Source organism: Bombina bombina, chromosome 9, assembly GCF_027579735.1.
Source record: "Bombina bombina isolate aBomBom1 chromosome 9, aBomBom1.pri, whole genome shotgun sequence".
NCBI lineage: Eukaryota > Metazoa > Chordata > Amphibia > Anura > Bombinatoridae > Bombina > Bombina bombina.
Window position 1 is genome coordinate 130481665 of NC_069507.1, and position 16310 is coordinate 130497974.

General features: G+C 42.2%; 1 protein-coding gene across 3 annotated transcripts in view; it reads left to right on the top strand.

The window, feature by feature from the left end:
* LOC128640066 (uncharacterized) overlaps nucleotides 1-16310 on the top strand; it is an 81283-nt gene that overhangs the window by 27187 nt on the left and 37786 nt on the right. For all 3 annotated transcript variants that reach the window (XM_053692389.1, XM_053692387.1, XM_053692388.1), the window contains exon 3: nucleotides 9465-9575. In XM_053692389.1, the coding sequence (XP_053548364.1) occupies nucleotides 9465-9575 (111 nt within the window). The remainder of the gene's footprint in view (nucleotides 1-9464; nucleotides 9576-16310) is intronic.

A 16310-nucleotide genomic window follows, 5' to 3' on the forward strand; every position in this document is an offset into this window, starting at 1 on the left:
CCCACAAGATAGGCCTTTCAAGGCTAAGAATAAGTCCAATTTTCGTTCCTTTCGCAATTTCAGGAACGGACCGGCTCCCAGCTCTGCAGCCTCTAGACAAGAGGGTAACACGTCCCAGACTAAACCAGCTTGGAAACCAATGCAAGGCTGGAACAAGGGTAAACAGGCCAAGAAGCCTGCTGCTGCTACCAAAACAGCATGAAGGGGTAGCCCCCGATCCGGGACCAGATCTAGTAGGGGGCAGACTCTCTCTCTTTGCTCAGGCTTGGGCAAGAGATGTTCAGGATCCCTGGGCACTAGAAATAGTCTCTCAGGGTTATCTTCTAGAATTCAAGGAACTACCCCCAAGGGGAAGGTTCCACATGTCTCACTTATCATCAAACCAAATAAAGACAGGCATTCTTACATTGTGTAGACCTGCTAAAGATGGGAGTGATACACCCAGTTCCAACTGTGGAACAAGGTCAGGGGTTTTACTCAAATCTGTTTGTAGTTCTCAAAGAAGGAGGGAACTTTCAGACCAATTCTGGATTTAAAAATTTTAAATCGATTGTTTATTTGTTATTATTTAAAGTTTGAAGTGGATTTCACACTTTTTATTATTTGGGGAACGTTTTTATCGCCAGGCACTAGTTAAGACACCTTCCCAGTCAGGAAGGGCCTTTCACTGTAGTAGGCAGAGCCTCATTTTCGCGCCATTATTGCGCAGTTTCTTTTGAGTGCAGTGCATGCAGCTGCATGTGAGAGGGTCTGGTATCCACTGAAAACGTTCCTAGAAGGCTTGAATTGGTATCGTATACCCCCCTGGAATAGGTGAAGTCGCAACAAAGGCTGTGGCTGGGACTGTAGTGGGGTTAAAATTGCAAACGGCTCCGGTTTCCACATTTTAAGGGTTAACCGCTTGAAAATTGGGGTGCAATACTTTGAATGCATTAAGACACTCTGGTGGATGCATTAGTGGCGCCTTGGTCGTTCAACCTAGCTTATGCGTTTCCACCGTTCCCTCTCCTTCCCAGGCTTGTAGCCAGGATCAAACAGGAGAAGGCCTCAGTGATTCTGATAGCTCCTGCGTGGCCGCGCAGGACTTGGTATGCAGACCTGGTGAATATGTCATCGGCTCCACCATGGAAGCTACCTTTGAGACAGGATCTTCTAGTACAAGGTCCATTCGAACATCCAAATCTAGTTTCTCTGCAGCTGACTGCTTGGAAATTGAATGTTTGATTTTATCCAAGCGTGGGTTTTCAGATTCAGTGATAGATACTCTGGTCCAAGCCAGAAAGCCTGTGACTAGAAAGATTTACCATAAAATATGGAAAAGATATATCTGTTGGTGTGAATCCAAGGGATTCTCCTGGAGTAAGATTAAAATTCCTAAGATCCTCTCCTTTCTCCAAGAAGGTTTGGATAAGGGATTATCAGCGAGTTCTCTAAAAGGACAGATTTCTGCTTTATCTGTCTTGTTACACAAACGACTGGCAGCTGTGCCAGATGTACAAGCTTTTGTACAGGCTTTGGTCAGAATCAAGCCTGTTTACAGACCCTTGACTCCTCCTTGGAGTCTAAATTTAGTTCTTTCAGTTCTTCAAGGTGTTCCGTTTGAACACTTACATTCCATAGATATCAAGTTGCTATCTTGGAAAGTTCTGTTTTTGGTTGCTTTTTCTTCTGCAAGAAGAGTTTCTGAATTATCTGCTTTGCAGTGTAATCCACCCTATCTGGTGTTCCATTCAGATAAGGTCGTTTTGCGTACTAAGCCTGGTTTCCTTCCGAAGGTTGTTTCCAACAGGAATATTAACCAGGAAATAGTTGTTCCTTCTCTGTATCCGAATCCAGTTTTTTATAAAGAAGGAACGTTTGTTACACAATTTAGATGTAGTTCGTGCTTTAAAGTTCTATTTAGAAGCAACTAAGGATTTTAGACAAACCTCATCTTTGTTTGTCGCTTACTCTGGTAAGAGGAGAGGACAAAAAGCTACAGCTACCTCTTTCTTTCTGGCTGAAAAGCATTATCCGATTGGCTTATGAGACTGCCGGACGGCAGCCTCCTGAACGAGTCACAGCTCACTCCACTAGAGCTGTGGCTTCCACGTGGGCCCTCAAGAACGAGGCTTCTGTTGATCAGATATGTAAGGCAGCGACTTTGTCTTCTCTGCACACTTTTGCCAAATTTTACAAATTTGATACTTTTGCTTCTTCGGAGGCAGGTTTTGCAAGCCGTGGTGCCTTCTGTTTAGGTAACCTGATTTGCTCCCTCCCTTCATCCGTGTCCTAAAGCTTTGGTATTGGTTACCACAAGTAATGGATGACGCCGTGGACCGGACACACCAATGTTGGAGAAAACAGAATTTATGCTTATCTGATAAATTACTTTCTCCAACAGTCCACGGCCCGCCCTGGTTTTTTTTTTTTAATCAGGTTTGAAAGATTTCTTTCTCTATATACTACAGTCACCACGGCACCCTATAGTTTCTAATTTTTTCTCCTAACCGTCGGTCGAATGACTGGGGGGTGGAGCCTGAGGAGGGGCTATATGGACAGCTTTTGCTGTGCTCTTTGCCATTTCCTGTTGGGGAAGAGAATATTCCCACAAGTAATGGATGACGCCGTGGACCGGACACACCGTTGGAGAAAGTAATTTATCAGGTAAGCATAAATTCTGTTTTTTCTGGAGAGACTGTTTTTCAGAAAGGCTGACCGTATCCCCATTAGGGTAAGCAGCTATAGAAAGGCATTACTAAGCTTGCATAAGGGGCTAATTACAAAAATGGTTGACACTGAGTTTTGAATGTTTGTTGGCAATAACGTTTTTTGGGCAACTTTATTGAGGGTACACTTGGCTTATTTTTTGGGTCTCAGAACCCATATGGCTAGTTTAAAACCGCTCTGGTGCGGTTCTTTGAGGCTGTAGAGACATCGAGTGAGATTGGCGGGGCCTATTTTCGCGCCTCAGATGCACAGTTGTTTTCACTCAGCAAGCAGCAAGTTCCAACTCCTAAGGGCCCTTGTGGATGTTTTGGGCCAAATTGAAGCTTTAACCCATATTTACTATCCCTGAGGGCAGGTAGGGCCACAGCAGGGCTGTGGCAAGGTGCTGGGGGTGTTTTTTTTCCGGATTTAGGACGAATTTCAATCTGGTTTGCACATTAAAGGGTTAAATGTTAAATTTCCTTGTGGGGCAAACTTAACTACACATTGAGTCTTCTTGCAAAAATTTGAAAAATTTGGTGCATTTTAAAGCAGTTTTGCAGAACGTGTATGCTTTTTTTCTCTTAAAGGCGCAGTACTGTTTTTTTAAGATTATTATTTTTTTCACAAAATATAGTGTTTTCATGCTTGTTTGTAGTCATTACTAGCCTGTTCAACATGTCTGACATTGAGGAAAGTCATTGTTCAATATGTTTAGAAGCCATTGTGGAACCCCCACTTAGAATGTGTCCCTCATGCATTGAAAGGTCAATAAATTGCAAAGAACATATTTTAGCTACTAAAAGTATGTCGCAGGATGATTCTCAGTCAGAAGGGAATCGGGTTATGCCATCTAATTCTCCCCAAGTGTCACAAGTATTAACGCCCGCACAAGCGACGCCAAGTACTTCTAGTGCGTCTAATTCTTTCACCCTGCAAGATATGGCCGCAGTTATGAATACTACCCTCACAGAGGTTTTATCTAAGCTGCCTGGGTTGCAGGGGAAGTAGGTCTGGTGTGAACAAATGCTGAGCCCTCTGACTCTTTATTAGCCATATCCGATGTACCCTCACACTGTTCTGAGTTGGGGGTGAGGGATTTGCTGTCTGAGGGAGAGATTTCTGATTCAGGAAAGATGTTCCCTCAGACAGACTCAGACATGATGGCTTTAAAATTTAAACTAGAACACCTCTGCTTATTGCTCAGGGAGGTTTTAGCGACTCCGGATGATTGTGACCCTATAGTAGTTCCAGAGAAATTGTGTAAAATGGACAGATTCCTAGAGGTTCCTGCCTACACTGATGTTTTTCCGGTCCCTAAGAGGATTTCGGACATTGTTACTAAGGAGTGGGATAGACCAGGTATTCCGTTCGCTCCCCCTCCTACTTTTAAGAAAATGTTTCCCGTGGCAGACGGTCCCTAAGGTGGAGGGAGCCATTTCTACCCTGGCTAAGCGTACAACTATACCTATTGAGGACCGTTGTGCTTTCAAAGATCCTATAGATAAAAATTAGAGGGTCTCCTTAAAAAAATATTTGTTCATCAGGGTTTTCTTCTCCAACCTATAGTGTGCATTGTTCCTGTAACTACTGCAGCTTCTTTTTGGTTTGAGGCTCTGGAGGAGGCTCTTCAGGTTGAGACCCCATTAGATGATATTCTGGATAGAATTAGGGCTCTCAAGCTAGCTAATTCTTTCATTACAGATGCCGCTTTTCAACTGGCTAAATTAGCGGCAAAGAATTCAGGTTTTGCCATTTTAGGGCGTTATGGTTTAAGTCCTGGTCTGCTGATGTGTCATCAAAATCTAAGCTTTTAGCCATCCCTTTCAAGGGTAAGACCCTATTCGGGCCTGAACTGAAAGAGATTATTTCAGACATCACTGGAGGGAAAGGCCATGCCCTTCCTCAGGATAAGACAAATAAGATGAGGACCAAACAAAATAATTTTCATTCCTTTCGAAACTTCAAAGGTGGTCCCTCTACCTCTTCCCCTGCTGCAAAGCAAGAGGGGAATTATGCTCAATCCAGTCTGGAGACCTAACCAGACTTGGAAAAAGGGTAAACAGGCCAAGAAGCCTGCTGCTGCCACCAAGACCGCATGAAGGGGTAGTCCCTGATCCGGGACCGCATCTAGTAGGGGGCAGACTTTCTCTTTGCTCAGGCTTGGGCAAGAGATGTTCAGGACTCCTGGGCTTTAGAAATTGTAACCCAGGGGTATATTCTAGATTTCAAAGATTCTCCTCCAAGGGGGAGATTACATCTTTCTCAATGGTCTGTAAACCAGGCAAAAAGAGAGGCGTTCTTACGCTGGGTAGAAGACCTATATACCATGGGAGTGATCTGCCCAGTTCCGAAAACAGAACAGGGGCAGGGGTTCTACTCCAATCTGTGGTTCCCAAAAAAGAGGGAACCTTCAGACCAATTTTAGATCTCAAGATCCTAAACAAATTCCTCAGAGTCCCATCCTTCAAGATGGAGACCATTCGGACTATTTTACCAGTGATCCAGGAGGGTCAATATATGACCACCGTGGACTTAAAGGATGCGTATCTACACATCCCTATCCACAAAGGTCACCAGTTCCTCAGGTTCGCCTTTCTGGACAAGCATTAACAGTTTGTGGCTCTTCCCTTCGGGTTGGCCACAGCTCCCAGAATTTTCACAAAGGTGCTAGGGTACCTTCTGGCGGTTCTAAGGTCGCGGGGCATCGCTTTGGCGCTTTATCTGGGCGATATCTTAATTCAGGCATCAACTTACCAACTAGCCAAGTCTCACACGGACATCGTGTTGGCTTTTCTAAGATCTCACGGGTGGAAGGTGAACGTAAAAAAGAGTTCACTTATCCCTCTCACAAGAGTTCCATTCCTGGGAACTCTGATAGATTCGGTGGACATGAGAATTTTTCTGACGGAGGTCAGGAAATCAAAGATTTTAACCATCTGCCAAGCTCTTCATTCCATTCCTCGGCAGTCAGTGGCTCAGTGTATGGAGGTAATCAGACTAATGGTAGCGGCAATGGACATAGTTCCGTTTGCTCGCTTGCATCTCAGACCACTGCAACTATGCATGCTCAAACAGTGGAATGGGGATTATGCAGATTTATCTCCTCAGATAAATCTGGATCAAGAGACCAGAGACTCTTCTTTGGTGGTTGTCACAGGATCATCTGTCCCAGGGAATGTTTCCACAGGACAGCATGGGTCATAGTGACTACGGACGCCAGCCTATTGGGCTGGGGTGCAGTCTGGAATTCCCTGAAAGCACAGGGTTTGTGGACTCAGGAGGAGGCTCTCTTCCCGAAAAATATTCTAGAACTGAGAGCTATATTCAACGCGCTTCTGGCTTCAGCCAGATTCATAAGATTCCAGTCAGACAATATCACGACTGTAGCATATATCAATCAGGAGGGAACAAAGAGTTCTCTAGCGATGATAAAGGTTACCAAAATAATCGATGGGAAAAGACTCACTCTTGCCATCCATCAGCAATCTATATCCCAGGAGTGGAGAACTGGGAAGCGGATTTTCTAAGTACTCAGACTTTTCATCCGGGGGAGTGGGAACTCTATCCGGAGGTGTTTGCACAATTGATTCAGCAATGCGGCACACCAGAATTGGATCTGATGGCGTCTCGTCAGAACGCCGAACTTCCTTGTTACGGGTCCAGGTCAAGGGATCCTCAGGCAGTACTGATAGATACTCTAGCAGTACCCTGGTTGTTCAACCTGGCTTATGTGTTTCCACCATTTCCTCTCCTTCGTTGTTTGATTGCCAGAATCAAACGGGAGAGAGCTTCAGTGATTTTGATAGCACCTTTGTGGCCATGCAGGACTTGGTATGCAGACCTGGTGGACATGTCATCTCTTCCACCATGGACTCTGCCACTGAGACAGGACCTTCTGATTTAAGGTCTGTTCTAGCATCCAAATCTAGTTTCTCTGCGGCTGACTGCTTGGAGATTGAATGCTTGTTTTTATCCAAGTGGGGTTTCTCTGAGTCGGTCATAGATACCTTGATTCAGGCTCTAAAGCCTGTCACCTAGGAAAATTTATCATAAGATATGGCGTAAATATCTTTATTGGTGCGAATCCAAAGGCTACTCATGGAGTAAGATCAGGATTCCTAGGATTTTGTCCTTTCTCCAAGAAGGATTGGAGAAGGGGATATCAGCTAGTTCCTTAAAGGGACAGATATCTGCCTTATCAATTCTACTGCACAAGCGTCTGGCAGATGTTCCAGACGTTCAGTCGTTCTGTCAGGCTTTAGTTAGAATCAAGCCTGTGTTTAAACCTGTTGCTCCGCCATGGAGTTTGAATTTAGTTCTTAAAGTTCTTCAAGGGGTTCCGTTTGAACCTATGCATTCCATAGATATTAAGCTTCAATCTTGGAAAGTTCTGTTTTTAGTTGGTATCTCTTCGGCTCGAAGAGTTTCTGAATTATCTGCATTGCAATGCGACTCGCCTTATCTTGTTTTCCATGCTGATAAGGGGGTTTTGTGTACCAAACCTGGATTCCTTCCTAAGGTTGTTACTAATAGGAATATCAATCAGGAAATTGTTGTTCCTTCTCTGTGTCCTAATCCTTCCTCTAAGAAGGAGCGTCTGTTGCACAACTTGGACGTTGTTCATGCTTTTGAAGTTTTCTTGCAAGCAACCAAAGATTTCCGTCAAACGTCTTCTCTGTTTGTTGTCTATTCTGGAAAACGTAGAGGTCAAAAAGCTACGGCTACCTCTTTCTTTTTGGCTGAAAAGCCGTTTGGTATACGAGACTGCTGGATAGCAGCCTCCTGAAAGGATTACAGATCGCTCTACTAGAGCGGTGGCTTCCACATGGGCTTTTAAAAATGATGCTTCTGTTGAACAGATTTGTAAGGCTGCGACTTGGTCTTCTCTTCATACCTTTTCCAAATTTGATACTTTTGCTTCTTCGGAGGCTTTTTTTTGGGAGAAAAGTTCTTCAAGCAGTGGTGCCTTCTGTTTAACCATCTGTCTTGTCCCTCTCGTTCATCTGTGTCCTGTAGCTTTGGTATTGTATCCCACAAGTAAAGGATAAATCCGTGGACTTGTCGTACCGTATAGAAGAAAAGTAAATTTATGCTTACCTGATAAATTTTCTTCTTCTATGGTACGAAGAGTTCACGGCCCGCCCTGTCATTTTAAGACCGATTATATTTTTCATTTTAAACTTCAGTCACCTCTGCACCTTGTAGTTTCTCCTTTTTCTTCCTGTACCTTCGGTCGAATGACTGGGGGGTGGAGCTAAGGGAGGAGCTATATAGACAGCTCTGCTGTGGTGCTCTTTGCCACTTCCTGTTAGCAGGAGGATAATATCCCACAAGTAAAGGATGAATCCGTGGACTCGTCGTACCATAGAAATTAATTTATCAGGTAAGCATAAATTTACTTTTAAATTTTTTTTTTCTTTTTTTCTTTTTTCATATACCTGTCAACACAATATAATAAAAAATGTTTTAAGTAGATAACCAAAGGTATTGATCTAGGCCCATTTTGGTATATTGTATGCAATCAAATACATTTTTTTTTTTTTTTTCCCCCCCCCCCCCACAAAATTTGGGTTTCTCGCAGAAATAATTTACATACTGCTTGTGCAATCATGGCAGAAATGTTTGTAAATGTTTCTCTGGGATCTCCTTTGTTCAGAAATAGCAGACATAGGTGCCTTCTAATTACCAAAAAGCAATTTCAAAGCCATATAATTGGAGCTGTGCACCACACTTCTATTATCCCTGGCAGTGAAGGGGTTAATAAGGTAGCTTAAAAGGTTAATTTGAGCTTTTAGTGTAGACATTAGCCTCCCACCTGACACTTCTTACCCCCTGATCCCTCCGAAACAGCTCTCTTCACTCCCCCACTGTTAAGCCCCATCTTAGGTACTGGCAGAAAGTCTGGCAGTATGAAAATAAGGCTGTTTCTTTATTTTATTTTTTTATTTCTGCAGTGTAGGATCCCCCTTTACCTCAACCCTCTGTTAGGCAGCATCTTAGGTACTTGCAGTACCTATAATACTACCTTTTATATATATATATATATATATATATATATATATATATATATATATATATATATATATATATATATATATTTTAGCATATTTTCTGTAGTGTATTCTTTTCTCCCCCCCCCCCCCCACGCCGGTACCAGCAACGTTCACAGTCTGTAACGATCAGGCATCTGCCCTCATAGGGAGGCGGAGCACTGATCGCGCTCTGGTTCCATATGCTTCAGATGCCTGAAGCTTCAAGAGCTCCCGATCTCAACTGTAACTTAACAGCCGAGAGTGCTGGAGCATCCTGAAGCAACGACGTGTGTGTGTATATATACGTGGTGCGGTACGATAGCCAAAGTACCACACGACGTGTGTGTATATATACGTCAAATTGGTTTCATGTCCCTTTAAACAATAAAATTCGGTTTTGAAAGAAATTTTTGGGTTTCATGTCCCATTCATAAAGATGAATTGTATTATGAAGGAAAATGAAAATGGCTGCTACATAAAGCTGTCTATTCTGTGTTTGAAACTTATTGCTTTTAGTTTCAAGGTTATATGAATTGCAGGAGGAGTAGAGACTGTGTGTAACTGTAGCAAACTGTACTGTATATACATATAATGTTTATTCCTGTGTACCTGTTGCTATGATGGTCTTGGAATAGTTTTCTAATTTTGGAAAATAAATAATAGAATCTAATCTAAAGCAAACCTTTTATATCCTAGTTTTCCTCACACTGTTAACCCTCTCTATTGTGTATTGTTTAATAGGCCTCTCAGATCACTTTGGGCTGTATCTGTGTGATGCTTGCTATAATCATTTGCATTGGACCTGAACTGCGCATATATTGGAGTGGGACTCTCTTCTGGGTTGGATTCCCGGTAAGTCATGTCTGCATCATAAAAGGGAATGCTAATCAGAGGATAAATGGCTATAAATAAATAAAACAAATTTCCAGTTGAAACTGTTACACAACTTGTATCAAATGTTCAAACGTCTTACCTATTTACACAGCTGTGTGCTGCATGTAACTACTCTGCTTAATATACACAAGACTTGTGCGTTAGGATCCGAATGTGGAAGTAAGCACTTTTCAGCTTTTCTGAGCTGGTTTGATCCTAGTGCAAGATCACCACGTTAAGATCTGTGGATGTTGAAGTGGCGATCTTGCACCAGAATCAATACGGCTCTAAACGAGCTCAATAGAGCTTACTTCCACATTCCGATCCCAACAAAGTATCCAAATACACATATCTAATATATACCCAGATGGACTTAATGCTGTTTGAGGAATTATTAAAATAAACTAATGTATAGTATCACTGTGCCCTATTGATAAACACTTAGCCATGACCACTAGAATATATCAAGATGTTAATTAAAAATGAGTGATAGATCCGGACTTTTACCTAATTAACTCAAAGCCAACTCTAAGATAGTCTGTGATCCCTCAAACACAGTTAAAAGCTAGTACATAGAAAATAAAAAATATAAGAGTGGCGCACTAGGCTGAGTTAAAGATATAAATATATAAATATAAAGACTTCCAAATACAAATATAGATATAAAAGAAAAGTGCACTAATATGTATGATGGATACAAATCAATATATTAGGAAATGCAATATGATATCATATAAAAAAAATTGGTATACAGATCATAAATACTAACGAATAATTGATTTATTAATATAGCAAGGCATAAAAATGTACAATTCCTAAAATGCTAAATCTAATATATATATATATATATATATATATATATATATATATATATATATATATATATATATATATATATATATATAAAACCCAGCACTCACTAGCAGATTCACAGCAATGTTTAAAAGCAAAACTGGGGGAAGTCAGTTACATTTGGCGCCATAGGATCAAGCCCAGGACCACGACAAGGTCTCCCCCTTCCTGGGACCCTAAACCAGCACCCACACAATGCATACTTCCAAACAAACCAACTGGGAACCTCCCAGGGTGACACAGGCTTTTGTAACCTCCCCTATGTAAATACAAAACACAGGAGTGGACCGCACTCACAGACTGGACTGGGTACACATCCTTAAGCCACTGTTAACTCCACAGCCCTGAACACTGACAGACAGCTGCAAAGTTCCCAGCAACCAAGGCAGTTAACCCCAGAGCAACCTGGGTGTCAGGTCCGCAGGGGAGCATTACAAACATAAACACAAAAAACCCAGCACTCACTAGCAGATTCACAGCAATGTTTAAAAGCAAAACACCCTGGGAGGTTCCCAGTTGGTTTGTTTGGAAGTATGCATTGTGTGGGTGCTGGTTTAGGGTCCCAGGAAGGGGGAGACCTTGTCGTGGTCCTGGGCTTGATCCTTGGGCGCCAAATGTAACTGACTTCCCCCAGTTTTGCTTTTAAACATTGCTGTAAATCTGCTAGTGAGTGCTGGGTTTTTTGTGTTTTGTGTTAATGTTTGTAATGCTCCCCTGCGGACCTGACACCCAGGTTGCTCTGGGGTTAACTGCCTTGGTTGCTGGGAACTTTGCAGCTGTCTGTCAGTGTTCAGAGCTGTGGAGTTAACAGTGGCTTAGGATGTGTACCCAGTCCAGTCTGTGAGTGCGGTCCACTCCTGTGTTTAATATATATATATATATATATATATATATATATATATATATATATATATATATATATATATATATATATATCTAACAAGTTAATTGATAGAAAAGAGAAAGATGTGGCCACATCTAAAAGAACTGAAATAATTAATCGCTAAAAAGTCACTCCTAAGACTAAGTGCAATAGCATATATTAAAAACAATTCATAAAAAAAAATATCTAAACCAGATTAAAGGCAACTGCAGTGTCAGTTATAAAAATGTAGATTATGTCAAAATCAGCCTGAGAAGTCCATAACATATATGATGGTCTGTGTAGCTCTGTTTTCCAAAACGTATAGCAGAAATAAATAATTAATTATGGTCTGCGGCCAACTGATGGGTAATATAGCAAATTGTCACTTCACATATGAGCCGTGTATCTTAAGTGAATCCTTAGCCAGATTTCAAAGTCAAGTTTCCTCAAGTGCAACAGTTGCTGACCGGTCAGTTTTAAGAACAAACAAATGCTGGGATGATGGAATAAACTTGAACGTACCTGACAGACTTAATGGCTGCAAGCGGCGCCGGTGCTGTGTGTGCGCTCTCGACAGAGCAATCAGCTGTGGGCACTACACGCTGAGTATTCTTTCACTCCCAAGCGTGGCTCCAGCGTCTTCACTGTCGGCGTGTACGTGTCTTCGTCACCTGACTGGTTCGACCAATCCGGACAGTGGAAAAGCGTGTCAAATTTGAAAAGCTCAGTGGTACTCTCAATGCTTAGAGTAAAGAAAGTAGAGTTTGTACTTAATTGATAAAGGCACAACGTGCCGAAACGCGTAGAATGATTTACAATCTGTGACCTATTAAGTACAAACTCTACTTTCTTTAATCTAAGCATTGAGAGTACCACTGAGCTTTTCAAATTTAACACGCTTTTCCACTGCTCGGATTGGTCGAACCAGTCAGATGACGAAGACACGTACACGCCGACAGTGAAGACTCTGTGTTTGTGTGATTCAGAGTAAACTATTTTATAAACCTTTTCAATTTACTCCTATTATTAAATTGACTTTCTCATGGTATTATATATATTTTTTTAAAGGACATCTAGATAGGTAACGTGCACATTTTTGGAGCAGTACATGAAACTCTGCTGCCACCTACTGTTCTTGCAATTATATAACGTTTATAACGGTTATAAAACTGCTGCCATATATTGCTTGTTACGTGCATGCCTCCTACAACTTCACCTTCTTCTTCTTCCTTTTTATATATATATATATATATATATATATATATATATATATATATATATATATATATATATATATATATATATATATATATATATATATATATATATATATATATATATATATATATATATATATTTTTTACACTCCTATATATAAATCGTGAAATAATTTTTGGGGTTTTATGTCCCTTTAAGCACATATCTAGGGTCAGTAACTTACATACTGTAATTTGTCAGCACTGTTTTTAAGTTTCCTTCTATTGGCAGTGAAAGTCCACAAGAACATTCATAACCTATGCGATTTTGCACCATTTCTGCCTAGCTCCATGGTGCAACAGACCTGTGGTAACAATGTGGTCCAGCCGGGCATTAAGGGGCCAGTTGATTTGTGCATCGGAAGCCTGAGGTACCCTGCTGTGAGGCTCACAATTTTAGCTGAAATTGTCACTATACACCACTATACCATGGATGACTCTTACCAGTGGAATGTACAGAGGATTCCTCTAGACTCTCCATTAATATAATGTTAAATGTATGCTTTGCAAATTGAATACTATGCACCATCCGGCACAGCTATGCAATTCTTGCTCGTCATTTTGTCCTACCGACTCATGCAGGAGGCCCATGCAAGCAGACCACTGAGGAATTTCCGCATTGCCTGTCTCAAGCAGGCCCATCTGCGGATTCCCAAGTGTCAGCTGATGCAGACGTCCCTGTCCAGCATCCCATGGTTGCCCCAGGCTACTGTGAAGATATGACTTCGGCAGGCGTAGGCCCACTGCCCAATGACCTTACGCCCCATATTCAGTCTACGGTGAGCGCTATACCGGTAGCAGGGAAGTGAAAAAGAGGCCAAACATTGCGGAGGTCACTATAGATGCTTATGAACAACCTTATGACTAACCTGTAATTGGCTCTGAGGAAGAACTCTCTTCCATTGACACCTCGGAAGAAAAGTAAGAAGGGGACTTTGAGGAGATCTTAATAAAGTGTAAGATGGAGCAGCTCGGGCTCCTGCTTAAGGCTTTTTTTTGGAAGCCTGGGGCTTCCAGCGGTGAAACTGCCAGAGGAGGACCAGGCTCAGATTTGAGTTGGTGTTTTAGACCTAAGTCTAGGGCTCCAGAGATATTTCATGTACCCACTGTCATAGCGGAGACCATCTCCAAGGAATGATAGAAGCCGGGGGTTCCCCTTACCCCTGTTGCTTCCTTTTAAGAAGTTGTTTCCAGCTTTCCCTTCACATGCAGAATTCTGGAATGTGTACCTAAGGTTGATGGCGCCATATGCACTTTGGCAAAATGCACTACCACCCCGATAGGGGATAGCACATCCTTCAAATACCCTCTAAACAGAAAGATCGAGGGATACCTGAGAAAGGTATTCCTGCAGTCAGGCTCCCTGTTTCAACTGATTCAGGATCATATTCAATCTATAAAGTTGGCTAATGCTTTCACCAGAGATGTCGTCATTCAGATTATCCTCATCAATGCCAAGAATTCTAGCTTTGCAGTTCTGGCCAGAAGGGCCCTGTGGTTTAAGTCGTGGTCGGTGGATAATGTCTCAAAGTCAAGGTTACTATCCCTTTTTGGACCTGGGCTGGATTCTATCATAGCTACTGTCAATGGTGGAAAGGGAGCGTTCCTACTGCAGAACAAGAAATCTAAGGCCAAGGGCTGTTAGGCTGGAAGTTTTCGCGACTGGGCTCAGTCCATCCAGGATCCTTGGGTGCTGGACATTGTGCATCAAGGATACAGAATAAGCTTTCAGTCATGTCCCCCACGGGGCCGCTTTCTTCTCTCAAGGGTTTCGGTAAACCTAGTAAAGAGATCAGCACTACTCAGTGTGGATGACCTTATATGGTTCCAGTTCCTCTGGCAGAGCAGGGAAAGGGGTTCTATGCCAATCCCTCATGGTCCCCAAGAAGGGCACGTTCCATTCTGGACCTAAAGGACCTCAATAGGTTCGTAAGGGTTCCAAATTTCAAACTGGTAATAATAAGATCAATTTTTTCCCTGGTTTAAAGGGTCAGTTCATGACCACAATAGATCTGAAGGATGCATACCTTCACATGTCGAGCCACAGAGATAACTACTGTTTCCTGAGGTACACCTTCCTAGACGAGCACTACCAATTTGTTGCGCTTCGATTCGTACTGGCTACGGCACTGATTGTTCACCAAGGTGCTGGGTGCTCTGCTGGCTGCAGTTGACTGCAGGGTATTACAGTAGCTCTTTACCTGGACTACATCCTGGTTCAGGGTCCATCCATGGGGTGTTCCTGAGATTGATGGCTTCAATGCCAAGCTCCTGGTATATGGATAGAGAGCAGGGATCATTTGGCAGAGCTAGTATATGCGCTAGCAGTCTTGTGGAATTGCAACCTATTGTATCTGTTTTCACAGATTGTTTTACTGCCCCGAGTGGTTGCTGAGATCAAGCAGGAGGGAAACAGACTATGCTGATAGCTCCTGCGTGGCCACACAGGACTTGGTACGCAGACTTAGTGACCATATTGTCTGCTCTTCCTTAGCGATTGGCTCTACGTCAGGACCTTTTTGTCTCAGGGTCCGGGTCTGCCTTCCCTACTTTCCCTCCCGAATAGTCATGCACTCACGGTTTGGGTATAAGTTTCCCATAGGTTATGAATGTTCTTGTGGTTATTAAAATTATTCTTAGCTGATTTAATTTCCTCCTTGGCAGTGAGTCCACAACCTCGCACTAATGCACGATTGTAGTGGCGGCAGTCGTTTGCACCTCTGTACTTCTTCTTGTATCTCAACTTTTTTCTTATCCTCGGCTTGAGCTACTGAGGGTAGGAGAAGTGGGAGGGATATTTAAACTCTGTTGGGGTGTATTTGCCTCCTCCTGGTGGCCAGGAAAGGTAATTCCCAAAGGTTATGAATGTTCTCGTGGACTCACTGCCAAGAAGGACATTTTTAAATTATCAGATAAGAATTGTTGCATTAGAATGTCACTTTAATAAAAGGCAAATGGCACCCGCTGCAGCAATTTATCATAATTTTAAGGATATACAGGTATATTCCTTATAGCATGACCCTAGGTGTTCTAAATTAATTTGATTCCAAGTTGGAACACTCCTGTGATATCTAAAAGTGCTTTGTTTTGCCTTTTTTTCTGAAGTTTAAATTTCAATGAAAAGGACACTAAACGCTATACATTTCATGCGCCTCCCTCTAATCATGGGTGCTTCACTGCAGGTATCTAAAGGAGCATTGCTCAACATGTGCAAGAGATTTCAACATGGTGGCACTAGGGTAGCCACCTCAGCCATATTTTCATAGACAGTTATGAGTTATACATGTTGCAGGGTAAGGAAAAACAGCACTTAAAAGTGCCCTTACATCCCAATGTATGGGAAACTGCGTGTTCCCTGTAAATATGTTTATGTATGTCATATATCATATAATCTGCTGCCCATCACTGCATGACTTACCCCCTTCGCTGCTCTTAGGTTCTCATGCCTTGTTTCATGGCATGAGAACGAGGCTACGATTTAGCGCAAGTGCTACCTAGGTGCCATACCAAAAAATGGGCTGGCTCCTAAGCTTTACATTCCTGCTTTTTAAATAAATATACCAAGAGAAAGAAGAAAAATTAATAGGAGTAAATTAGAAAGTTTCTTAAAGGGCCATGATACCCAAATGTTGAAACACTTGAAAGTGATGCAGCATAGCTGTAAAAAGCGGACTAGAAAATATCACCTGAACATCTCTATGTAAAAAAGAGATTTTACCTCAAAAATTCCTCAGTAGCCAC